The sequence below is a fragment of the Stegodyphus dumicola genome, chromosome 10 (assembly GCF_044657685.1).
Source record: "Stegodyphus dumicola isolate Sdum_Otavi_A_Nest chromosome 10, ASM4465768v1".
Classification (NCBI taxonomy): Eukaryota; Metazoa; Arthropoda; class Arachnida; order Araneae; family Eresidae; genus Stegodyphus; species Stegodyphus dumicola.
Genome location: NC_140777.1, coordinates 75655933 through 75668542, shown reverse-complemented (window position 1 = coordinate 75668542; position 12610 = coordinate 75655933). Strand labels below are relative to the sequence as shown.

Genomic DNA, 12610 nt, shown 5'->3' with positions numbered 1-12610 from the left:
CCCATTTTTATCCTTTTTCGAACAACACACTTTGCACTGTCCTGTAGGCTCACGTTTCACAGGAGTAGGAGGAGTATAGGAAATAAAATGTCGTTCAGTAAGACGGGCAGGGTTATCTATTGTAGGTGGTCTGCCAATATTCTTTTGTCCAGAAGCTGCATCATCATATTTATGTAAAAGCTCTTCTACAACTTGGATTCGAAATTCTAAAAATGTAATACGTTTCTCAATTACGTTTTTATAGAGTAAATATGAGTTCCAAAGTACTTTGTCTAGTAAATGTAAAAATATCTTTTTATAATATTTTGTCTGACGTTTTCGGATTGTTGGATGGAAGCATATTTCCTGATCACAGCGATCTACACCACCCATAGTTAGACTGTAGTCCGAAACAATCTTCGGCTTGAGTATATCTTCATTTTTTTATTTTTGAGGCTGACCATGGAAGTAACATGAATACTGCTCATCATACACACATCCTTCATCTTTGGTTGAAGAATCTAAATCATCTATATAACGTTTCAAAGAAGTGGACGCCATTTTACAACAAAAAGATCCCGTGCACTTTGAACCAAAGAACTTATAACCTCTAACCTTTGAAATCTTCAGTAAAGTGCTGTCATCTATTGAATTGAGCGCACATTAACTTTTCCCGAGATACAGTCGGGTTTGACAAAGAAATGAAGCCGAAATAAACATCTCCCGATATGTATTCGGGTATAACAATACGATGCACTCAAAAAAAAATTACCCCGAGTAATACTCGGGCGTGACATTTTCGAACACCAGTGCTGTGCCCGAGATTATCTCGGGCATGACAGTTAAAAGGTTAAGCCAGACTACATTGCACTTCCTACAAAAAATAGTCTACATAAGGAAAGGACCCAAAGTGGTTTGTGCACTTTAAAGGAGTCTTCCTTCCATTCCGAACTGCCGTTTGTGCGTACGATGATGTAGCCGAACTACTTTCTTCTTATCACTGGAAAAGGTTTCTGCTTTTTCAGCTAGCAAAAGGGATTGAATCGGTAAGAAAAAAGATAATTTTTTTCTCGCAAAATTCATCTGTCGTCTACTACATGTAACAGTTTAATGTCTGAGAATGTGAAAGACTTGATAAATTAGATAGGCGGCTAACATCATCAGATTTCTTTGCTGGTACGTGTAACATGTTGTTCCTTCAATTTTAGAGGCTTCAGCTACACAAATGTGAGAAATTTGTCTAAAAGTGTTTCTTATAAAATAAGCAAAAAGATTCCTACTTACTTATTTTCAAAGTAATGGATGTTAAAATCCCTACATATTTCCTATACTCAACAAGTGTACTATGAAATTTTCTTTCATGTACTTCATCTATCTATAAATCAAATTAGTAACATTATACGATCAAAATAATTTATTGTTACGAAATGTACAGGCGCGGTGAGATGGCTTTACCGCAAAGCAGTTTTAGGATTTCCACATTTGCCGAGAAATCGCCCATTTGGCGACAATTGGCGATATACCATGGACGGATGGAGAACCTTCTTGAACGAATTCTTACCGGTTTAGCCAAGAATGTTCTCGAACACAAGCCGAAAGCTATAATAAACCCTGCTGGTCCGCAGTCAGTTAGAGTGTCTGTGCCTCGTCTAGCGAGCTGATAGTCAGTCACTGAGCGAGTGTCTCGAAGTCTAGCGCCGACTTGGTCGTCGAGTGCATCGAGAGAGTCTTTTAGTGCATCGCGAATTAGTGCATCGTTGAATTTTGTCTTAGACTGTGCTGAGTCAAGAGCTATACTCTTGTGTATCGTCGAGTGCATCGCGTGGAGAGTCTCGAGAGTACGTGGAGTTCCGAGAACGACCAAGCAGAGTTGGGAGCTGTACTCGGGTGCTTTGCAGTGAAGCTGTCTCCACCGTTATTGCCTGACAGTGTGAAAGCTGTGTCGCTGATCGTGTCAGATCGTGCTTATAACAGTTCGACGACTGTAAAAGTGATTTTTGGAGCTATCTGATTGATATTGGCTAAATAAAGTGTGTTTCGATACTTCATCAAGTGTCGTCGTTATTCACTCCAAATCTACGAAAATAACGGAAGAAAATAACGTAACAACTGGAGTCAGAAGAAAAGAAAAACGCAACAGTATGAAATGTTTGAATGTAATAAATAAAACTAATCAGTAAAATTATTTGGTACGTATTGTGATGAGATTTACTACTAGTAATCTAAGAATCTGAAATCTGAAATTTATATCAAAATAAGAGATAATTTGTTAATATGTTTTAACTTCGCAGAATTATTATGACATTTCGGAATGCACCAAGTCTGAATAAAAAAACTTTAAGTTACTCAATTTAAGTTAAACATTCTCACCCTTCTAAATTTGTTGTCATCGCATTTTTTATAACATCGCAATTACCTTAATGATAACACTTAGAATATTACGCTTGTATACTTTACTTAGGTTAAATAATCTACTTCATAAAGTTGAAAGAATACTTGGCCGTACTTCACCTTCTCTAGCCTACGAGTTGCTTAGGAACATCAAACACTTCTATTTATCATTTGAATATTCTATTTTATTCTATCCTTAAATTTGAATTACAATACTTTTAAAATTATGCCAGTAACATATCTTAACATTTCATTGAGTATTATTTGCGATTTGAAAATTTCGCCATTCTTGAGGCGTTGTATTGGTAGTATGCCAGATTTTGTAACATCTAAAAATAATTGTGGTGCTTTTAGCCAGTTTTGTTTGAGTAATTTGCTGCACCCCTGGGAAATCATTCTAAGTGAATTTTGTATCTGTGTGAAAGTTAGTTGTGAATTAAAGAGGCATCCAAGGAATTGCAACATCAAAATGTTGGTAGATATACAGCAAATCGAGAATAAATCATTAATAAAAATGTCAATTTGTCAAAAAAAATATATTAAGAGGCTGAGTCTTGAAAGCTCTCTTTTTTCGAGCATCTTGTTAGAATATGTATTACCTATTCTAGTTATGGTGGCATTTTGCAAGGAAGTTATTGCGCATAATATAGACTACAGATGTAAGATAATTAATATTTCCAAAAATGTTAATTTCTTTGAGCGTATCATAATTTATTAATCTTATAAAATGCCATTTGTTGTTACTTTAATGATCCAAACAGTGATGGTTCATTTATTATCAATGATGAAATATTAAATTACTAATCTAGATTTTTTTGGACATTTCAGGAAAATATAGGACATCTTGTTGACATAGCTGAAAAGCAAAAGATGAAAGAGTTACCTCTTCCAATAGTAAAAGAATTACTTCTTGCATCTTCCAATCAAGCAGCTGCAAAAGTATTCAATAAAATTTTACCAAAAGGTAAGGCAGTTTTGTACAGTATAGTATATTAGTTATATGACACTTAAACTAATTCAGTGGGTTGTAAAAATTAAACATCATTCTGAAATTAAGGGAACTCATACACCTTAAAACCCTTAAAATATTCGAATATGTGACTGTTGCAAGAATTGGGATAACTTATTTATTTTAAAAGCAATTACTTCCAACGTTTTACAGCCGACTGCATAATATGGCTGCTTTCGGAACTAGTAACCAGAAATTTTGTGTTGCCACAAATATTTTTATAATTTAATGTACTTTGTGACAACATTTTTATGAGTTCACGTCATGTTTCCACCTTGTGCGCACAGTTTAAAATATTTTGCTGCATAATTTAATTCCATATTTAATATATATATTTTATAATATTTGAAAACTACTATGAACCAAAAGACCTAAGAATTTCATATTAAATTTTTATTTTATTTGGAGTTGAGTTTATAAAACTTATTTTATTAAAACATTCTGTAATGTTTCCGTGCATAAAATTTTTTAATATTAAAATATCCATCAGATTTTTGGTTCAGTTAGAAGACAATGCCCATATAAGGAATTCCATTAAATTTCAAGTATGTATCATTAGCCATTTTTAAAATATCATGCGTGTAAGGTAGAAACATAACGTGAACGCATAAAAAATTTTGTCACAAAGCAGATTAAATTATAAAAATATTTGTATCAACACAAACTTTCTGGTTACTAGTTCCCAAAGCAGCTACATTATATAGTCAGCTGTGAAAGGTTGGAAGTAATTGCTTTTAAAATAAATAAACATCCCAATTCTTGCAACAGTCCATATTCGAAGATCATAAGGATTTTAAGGTGTATGCGCCCCCTTAAAACTGTTTACTTCGTGTTTACTAATTTTATTCATAATAAACTAAGGAGTTGAAGTACTGTTGCATATAGCCAAACTGACAAGAGAAAACAACTTTCCGTACAAAAGCAGTCATCACGGTCTATCTTTGGCCGGAAACTAGCTGGACGGCTTTGCATACAACAAATAGTTGACTCACTTGGAAGGGTATTCATGAAAACTATTCGCGCAGGCTGGCCCATTATAAATTTTTTTAAACTCCATAGCTGTTTTGTTTGTATACGAACAGTTACAAAGTTAGAAGAAAATAATACTTTTTATTGCCATTTCTGGATAAGATATCTGTGGTTATTATTCCCTGAACGGAAGCATTTAATTCATGGATAGTGTCCTGAGCTATAAAATATTAGACGTTCTCCTGTCGAATTTAGGTTCCATCGACCCTCAACTGACCTAGGTACCATCGGTTCATTTGGACCTATGTTCCATCGGTCCTAGTCAATTTAGGTTCAATCCAGGAAAAAAACCATCGAAACTAGTCCTGGAAAATTTTCAAATATAATGCTGATTTTTGCTTTTTAACTTCTAAATTAATCAATTAATTGATGTTGTGAGATGAGCTTAACATAATATTATCAGATCTTCGAAGTATGTTTAGTGAGGAAAAGGTCAGTAAACCAGGCAGTAGTCTAATATGGTGTGAAACTTTATTAAAATAATCCTGAGAGATCTGCGTCGTTAGTGGCCATTTATTGTCTTGTTAAAAAGGGGCCTGAGAATACTTTGTTAAAAATACCAGCCCAATGAATCCCAGAATAAATATTCTACAGCCATCAGAATGAATGGGAGGATACTAAGAGTTATACTACTGTTGTACAAAACAGATCTCAACATATTTATTTTAATGCGCAAATTTTGCCAGTATTTCCGCGTTAAAGTAAAGACTCCTACATTGGTCACGTCTCCAGGTACACGTCCTTGGCCATTCGCGACCAGTGCTAACCATACTGGATTCTTTCCCACAGGTTGTCATATCAGGCGCTAGCAGAACTTCTGAAGACAATTTCTTTAATCAGGCTACTGAACAGTTTCTTAGAACTCTGTGCAATTAGTTAACTCGACTGATCAGATCGTTTAAGAATAGAAGGATAGACATTTTTATATCTTCAGAGAATGCCATAGTCATGGATAATAGATCGGAATGGGGTGCGAGCGATTCTTAATGTTTATACATGTGTTCCCTCCTGACGTTCCATTATTGCTTTTCTTTTTTTCGAAAACATCGAAGAAGTTAGTGGCGCTCGGTTTTCCATCGATGACTCACTGGCAACAATATAACTGGAATGCTGTGCCGTTCTCGTAAGCTTTCTGGTAATGTCACAAGAAGTATTGGCTTCTTTCAGGCAAATGAAATGCCTTGCGATAGTGTTGCTTAGTTATTCATTTCATTTTTAGTATCTGGAATCAGTTCGTCTTTTATATTATATAGGAAATCATATTATCAGCACTGTCATTTATCTATTGGGCTTTACTCCCACGGGGCCACGACGCGAGCAATTTGGCCGTTTGGCTGCGGTAGTAGCCGTGGTTTTCTCACTGTTTGAATCATATGGACGTTGAGAAATTAAACAATTCTTTTCACATTTTATGAATCATTATGAAAACGTTAGAGATTTCTTCACTCTTCAAATACACGTCATATTCTTATACGAACTTTTCATGAAATTAATCATATACAGAAAGATTTATTCCTTTTAATTACCAAGCTGTTTACAAACACGTTTCAAATATTTTAAGAGAAAATACATTTTGTTATCAAAGTAAGTGAAGAATAAATCAAAGGTTGTTTAAAAGGCAAGAAGAGGAAACGAACATTATGGATCATAGATTAACATTTAGGTCTTATTCTTTGGTTTTTTGATGAATTTGTTTTTAAATCTCTTTCTTAAAAATATATTACGAAATTTGAACGAGGAAAACTACTCAGAATACAAGTGTTCGTCTATAGCCTTAAGGTCACACCTTGGCACTGACCAGGTCTTAATACGTCGATTATCCTGAAGCTTTACAATAACACGTTCGAAGATGACATACTAAGAAGTGAGTGGATTCAAAAAATTATTCCAAAATTTTATTTTGGTAAAAATGCACAAAATGAAATTATTTCCCCCTGCATTTGGGAGATGAGGAAAATCTGTGCGGAAGTTGTTAATTGTCCTGAAAAACCATGTCACAAAGAAAATTAACTAGAGGAGGAGCCATTACCTTGATTTTTTTAAACTGGTTAAAAATGATCCTCATTTTCCTGAACGTGTCGTTACTGTTAACAAGTCTTGGGTGTTCGAATACGACTTAGAAATAAAGCGCCGAAGACAGGAATGACACACTTCAAACTAACCAGAACCGAAAAAAGCAGGAGTGGGCAAGTCGAAGGTAACGCATGCCGATTTGTTATTTCGATGGCCAGGGATCATCTACGATGAGTATGTGCCTTCTGATAAAATACAGAATCAATACATTTCACTGAAAAGTTCTTGAGACGAAAAAGGGTTATGCGTCTGATACCAAGAATCAAGACCCATCGGGTGTTGCATTGTGATAATGTATCTTGTTATACTGCATTTTCAATTAATGAGCTTTTGACAAGTAAAAACAGCCCTGTGACTATTCCTCCCCTTAAGCCCCCTGGCGCGAGTCTAAGTGACCTTTTTTTTTCTATTCTGTAGATTGAAAATGACTCTTCAAAGCAAGTCAATTTGGGACATAGGTACAGCCGTAACTGACCAGATAAATGCAATATCAGCATATGAGTTCCAGCACTGCTATGAAGACTGTAAAAATTATCTTCAACACTGAGTGGCTTCACAAGATGATTATTTTGAAGGGGACAATGTGAGATTGTAATTTTAATTGAATAAAAATTTATAAAAATTAATCTCATTACCTTTTCTACACCTCCCCAGTGTATAATCAAGAATCATCATCATGCCAAATAATTTAATAAAGTTGCAGCATAAGATCATTTTTTATTTTGATTCTTTCTGTGTGAAAGAGTTATGTTACACATCATCTATACATACGTCAAATGCTCTTATCTTTGGAATCCAATTAAAGATTACTACATTCATGTCTTTTAGCCATATTAAAACGTTTGTTATAAAGTTACTGGAGCCATAAACTCCCATAAAATATCTAATTTTTCAATCAGTCCTATCTTACAAGTTTTAGAACACTTTAAACAAATATAAAATTTCCTAAGTATAATTTTAATATTTAAATCTAAACAATCATACTTTTCTAATACTACTGCCGCATAGGAGCCTGGGTTATTTCGATTTTGTAGCAATCTATAAAAATTTATCAATGGTAGCTATTTTCTTTTCATGGCATGTAGGTAATGCTTTGCAAAATGTGTAGCAAAGCACGTAATACTAAAATCATTTGAGAAATTGCCTAAGCACTTAGGTTTTCAGTGGTTATCTAAAATTCTACAATATGTTTTCAATGTTTGTTCTTCACTTGTATAATACTCACTATGAACAACAAGTCCGTTTCACCAACAGATGGCGCCACTTGCTTATTCTTGTCCAGGCTTTCTTATCTTATCTAATCATTATTTCCTATCTGGTTCATTTGCGGTTTTGCAGCTGAAGATGGTGGTTCGGTAAATTCATCGAAACTAGTCCTGTGAAAATTTTGTAAATATAACGCTGATTTTTGTTGTTTGACTTCTGAAGCCTGTTATTATTTATTGATATTTTAGGTAGCCAGTTACCTAGAACACCGCAGAGCAGAGCGGATGAAGAAATAGAGGAAGCAGACGAATCGGAAGAAGAGGAGGAAGACGAAGAGGAAGAGGAGGATGAAGAAGATGATGATGATGACGAGGATGATGATGGTAAAAGAAGACGACGACGTCAAAGGCGTAGACGAAGGGATGACTCAGATGAAGATGATGATAATAATTCTTACAAAGGTTCTACTATGTGCTGCATTTTGTAAACTGAATTCTTCTTGTAACCTATCATAAAGTATTTGATTGTCATCTAAAACTGTTGGAAATTGCAGAATGATTCAACGCAGATTTGGGAGAATCAAATATGTAGAGAAGAAAGTTTCGTAAATAAGTCCTGCCAAATGTTTTACAATTATTTCAGTCTAAAACAAACTTTAAACAAACGTTATGATGTCAATTTCTAGGACTTATAAATAGAAATGAAATGAGAAGAATGTCAGATCTGCCTGAAGAAACAGTAGCAGTAATGCAACTGAGGTTGACCAGACAGCAACGAGTATTAGTACACATGTTTTCATTCATCATTAGGTCTGAAAACCGGTAATTTTCATTTTTCAAATCAGTGCAAACATTTTCTCCCTAAAATTATCCGTTTTTTGAAAATGGAATGGTGGGAGTACGTGAATTTAAAATCAATACTCATTTTGTATCTCATTTAATAACAAAAGAAAACTGAATTCTTATTTGTGAAGAAAGTGGTTCACGTTCTCAGTATTTTTTTAATTACCTAATTCATATTTTTTTTTTATTAGAAAGAGTAATTCCTTGTTACACATACTTACCGTGTTGTTTTATGGATGTAATTGAATATAGCTAGTTTTAAGCGCTCTATACAGGGTGATAGAACGCAGTTATATGAGAAATATTCGTCATAGAATGCATGGTCGGAACGCAAGCGGTGAGACGATAAATGGTAGTTTTTCACTGTTACATTTAAAGAATTAATACAATAATGATAGGATTTACTTCAGGAAAGCTTTTATTAACAGGAATGTAATTGATGTACACGCTCAAAGAAATTGCTCAAAATACCTTCATCTAGCTGTAATGCAAGCTTCACACCTGCAAGACAGGGCTTGACGCACTTTTGCCAAGACGTCAGGTATTTCCCTAATACCGCCGGCAACAACGCGATCATGGCGGCTAGATCCATATTGGTTTCAAAGGGGCACTCGTAAATTGGTCTTTGATATGGCCCCACAGGAAAAAAGTCCAAACACGAGAGATACAGTGATCTCGGTGGCCAAGCTATGGGACCACATCGACCAATCCATCGCCCTGGAAATTACGTGGCTCGTGTATCCAGCCAATCTCTCGGCAATCCACGGTAGAAAATGCAGTTAGGTGGGAAGACCGGGCCTTTTTATACCATTTATTATACCACATAGTGGCGTGCCGTTTGCGTTCCCTCCAGACATTCTATGACGAATATTGCTTGTACAGCTGAGTTCTATCATCCCGTAAAGTTTTGCCCGCTTTTTTAAGAGTCACCCGTTATAACGTTACATCCTCGAGATAATATTTTTTACTAAAACGCAACTTCAACGCATCAAAATGTCGCCGCGCAGCAGAAAATTGGGTAAGAAACTTTTATATTTAATTGCTTTTGAAAGATTTAATAAAGTAAAAAGAAACTAATGAATACTACTAACAAATCTTATCCAGTGGTCGGCAAACTTTAGAATAAAAAGAGACAAAGTTCAGCAGTCCAACTATTCTTTTCAAATCCAAAATAAAAATATGACTAAACGCGCATTTAATGTGCACAATGACTTGTCAGTTCCTTGGAAAACTTAGACGATAAGTCAGGTTGGTATGTCCTTATATGTCGTTGTTTTTAAATTCAGGCAGAATTCCAAGTTATGTTTAATAAGACGACTTATCAATTTGAAAGTGCTCATGCTCGAAAAGTATTGTTCGCATGAATATGTAGAGACATAGAGTGAAAGAATAGCAAATGTTAGTTTCTTTAATTGATCATATGAGTCAGGGTTACTATTCTAGGTGTTGAAAACTGTCATGTCTTCCTTCACCAAGTCCTTCAAAGTAGAGCACTTTTGCTGTGAACTGAGATCACATTTTTTCCCTAATTTTTCCATATCAGCATTAAGGAGTTCAAATTTAAAGCTCCATAATTCTTTGTTTTTTGACGCCAGTAACTGCATTTCAAAAGCGCCAATGTCAATATTAAAGGGAAAGAAATTCAATTCTGTTACGTCAACACTTAGAGGTCGGCAAAGGCTAACGCCGCTTTCCTCTATCTGACTTCTTGAATTCTTGTAAAGGACAGCAAATTTCTTTTGGAAATTTCTGCGGAGAAAGCACTTTATGATGAATGATACAATGATAAAGAAATATTTCGTGATTAATGTTTTTCCTTCAAAATTGAAAGAAAACTTTTTCTCTCTCCGGTCATACATTTTGCCTATCTGTTTAAATTCAAATAATTTTATTGAGTGGAATATGGTGTTTCTTCATGCATTCAGTGTTATTGTTTACAATATCATCGCTACGAGTTTGATCTTTCAGTAGCAATAATCCCTAGAATAATATAACCTAATTTCTTCTTTAGGGCCAGAAGACGAAATAAATCGAAGACAAAGTGACTTAATTTCACAAGATTCGCCAAAAGTACTGGTAAAAGCTGAAAACAAGTTAAGATCTTCGATTTGCTTTTTGATTATATTAGAAGAGATCTTGACTTTTCTTTTTCACTTTTATCAGTGGTGATTATCGACAATGCTAACTATTTTTTTTTTTTTTTTTTTTTTTTTTTTTTTTTTTTTCTGCTTTCTTCTTGAAATTTCGGAAGACCTCTTCGCATGCCTTTATGAAACACCTTTTGATATATTCACTGTTCTGTGCATTCATGTGCATTCATGATATATTCACTGCTTTTGATATGGTTTGCCTCTCCTAGCAGTTTCTTGACTAATAATAGTTTCTAATGTTAACATTTTTGGAAAATTTCTCCTAATATTTAAATGCAGAATTTCATTTTTGACTCTTTCGATGTTCCTCGACTGATTTCTAGGGATTTTTGCTACTAAATTTTCTTGTAATGTGTCTCTACAAATTTGATTTCTTGTTATGAACAAATTTTTCATGACAAATAAAACACATCAGGAGGCTATCTGAGTTTTGAATAATCGCGAACGATTCATTCTTTCCACTCTACTTTAAGGGGTGTTGCAACCCCAAAATCTTCAAAAAATTGTGATTTCGGATTTTTGCATTTTCAAATTTTCTATACTTTTATCTTTCTAAAAATATCATTCTTTAATCTGTATGAAAATTAGAACTGTAAAAAAATCTAGTTTTAATTTGTCATCTACTGCTTTGATCAATGAGGATTTTTAGATAAAAACGCGTTTTTCTCCAAACGTGATTTTTTTATACTCGATGTACCTTTTCTCAGGAACTACTTCTCACAGGTATCTAAACTTTTTATGGCTTATTTATTAGGTTCCCTAATATTTACTGAAATGAGCTTTTTGTAATAAATTTAGAAAAAAAAAAATTTTTATTTTTTTGTGTGAGAAAAGTGCTAAATTTTACTATGCCTAACAAAATATTCTGTAATTTACTCTAAAATTCAAAATGCTTCAAAAGCTCATTTCAGTATAATCAGATAGGTATACTTTAATTACAGAAAAAAAATTCAAGCTTGTATCTACAGCAGATTTTGAGAAAAGGTACATCGAAAATGGCCTTTTTAACATTGATGGTATAGGAGTTTCTGATACCCCTTAAATTCAGAGTTTTCGTCTTATGTTTTTCTCTGCTTCTTCTTTGTAACCATATCAAACTTGGTGGCACCCCAAAACATGCTTCAGCAAAAAAAAAAAAAAAAAAAAAAAAAAAAAAAAAAAAAAAAAGCAGAACACAAAGTTATAACAGCTTAGTAAATTGTTGCCAATAATACCTGGATGTGATGGCTGAAAGATGCAAGTAGCTAAATGCTCCGAGTATGTACTCTTCTCGCTGCAGTGAGACATTTCAGCAAGGCAGCCATTGACCATTGAATATTCTGATGCACTAGTTGTGTCTGGCTAATTCTCCTTCAGTTCGTGCGTTAGTCGCGTGTATCTCCTCCGCAATATATACACTCCTCCCGCCTGCGCTAGGTCTATTCGACTTCTTGTCCGCAAATTGTCAAAATCGATTAGTGGCAAATCCTCACTCAAGTGGCTAAAGAGCTGCTGTTTGCCGACCACTCGCCTAAGCTCTTCTCTCTGAATTAAATAAACTAATCAAATTTTCATAGTGAATCTGAGATATATAAAGATTATGTATTGAAAGAACCAGTATTGAAGGAAACAAAAGCTGCAGTCATCTTCACACATCCTTTTATATCTTAGACTTGCTTAAAAGAATATCAAGGTCCGTCAGTTTATAAAACATATCTACTGACCACCTTGCCATTAACGTTTTCAGTTGCACTGAACTGAAATAATTCATTAAACGCACAACGTATACTGTTTCTTCATGTATGTTCTTACTTAGGAAAATATAATAAAAATAAATTTTTCATCAAAGGATATTTTATGTGAATTGAAATGATTAAAAAGTTTTAATTTTCATGAAACAAATTGTGACTGTACAATCGATGTACTTTTAAAAGAATATATTTTCTGAAATA

At 34.2% G+C, this 12610-nt stretch overlaps 1 protein-coding gene across 1 annotated transcript in view; it reads left to right on the top strand.

The window, feature by feature from the left end:
* Positions 1-12610, top strand: part of LOC118181369 (kinesin-like protein KIF28) — an 89110-nt gene extending 76500 nt beyond the window's left edge. Inside the window, exons 23-24 of the mRNA XM_085825082.1 lie at positions 3199-3334; positions 7936-12610. Of these exons, the coding sequence (XP_085681208.1) occupies positions 3199-3334; positions 7936-8174 (375 nt within the window). The 3' untranslated portion in view covers positions 8175-12610. The remainder of the gene's footprint in view (positions 1-3198; positions 3335-7935) is intronic.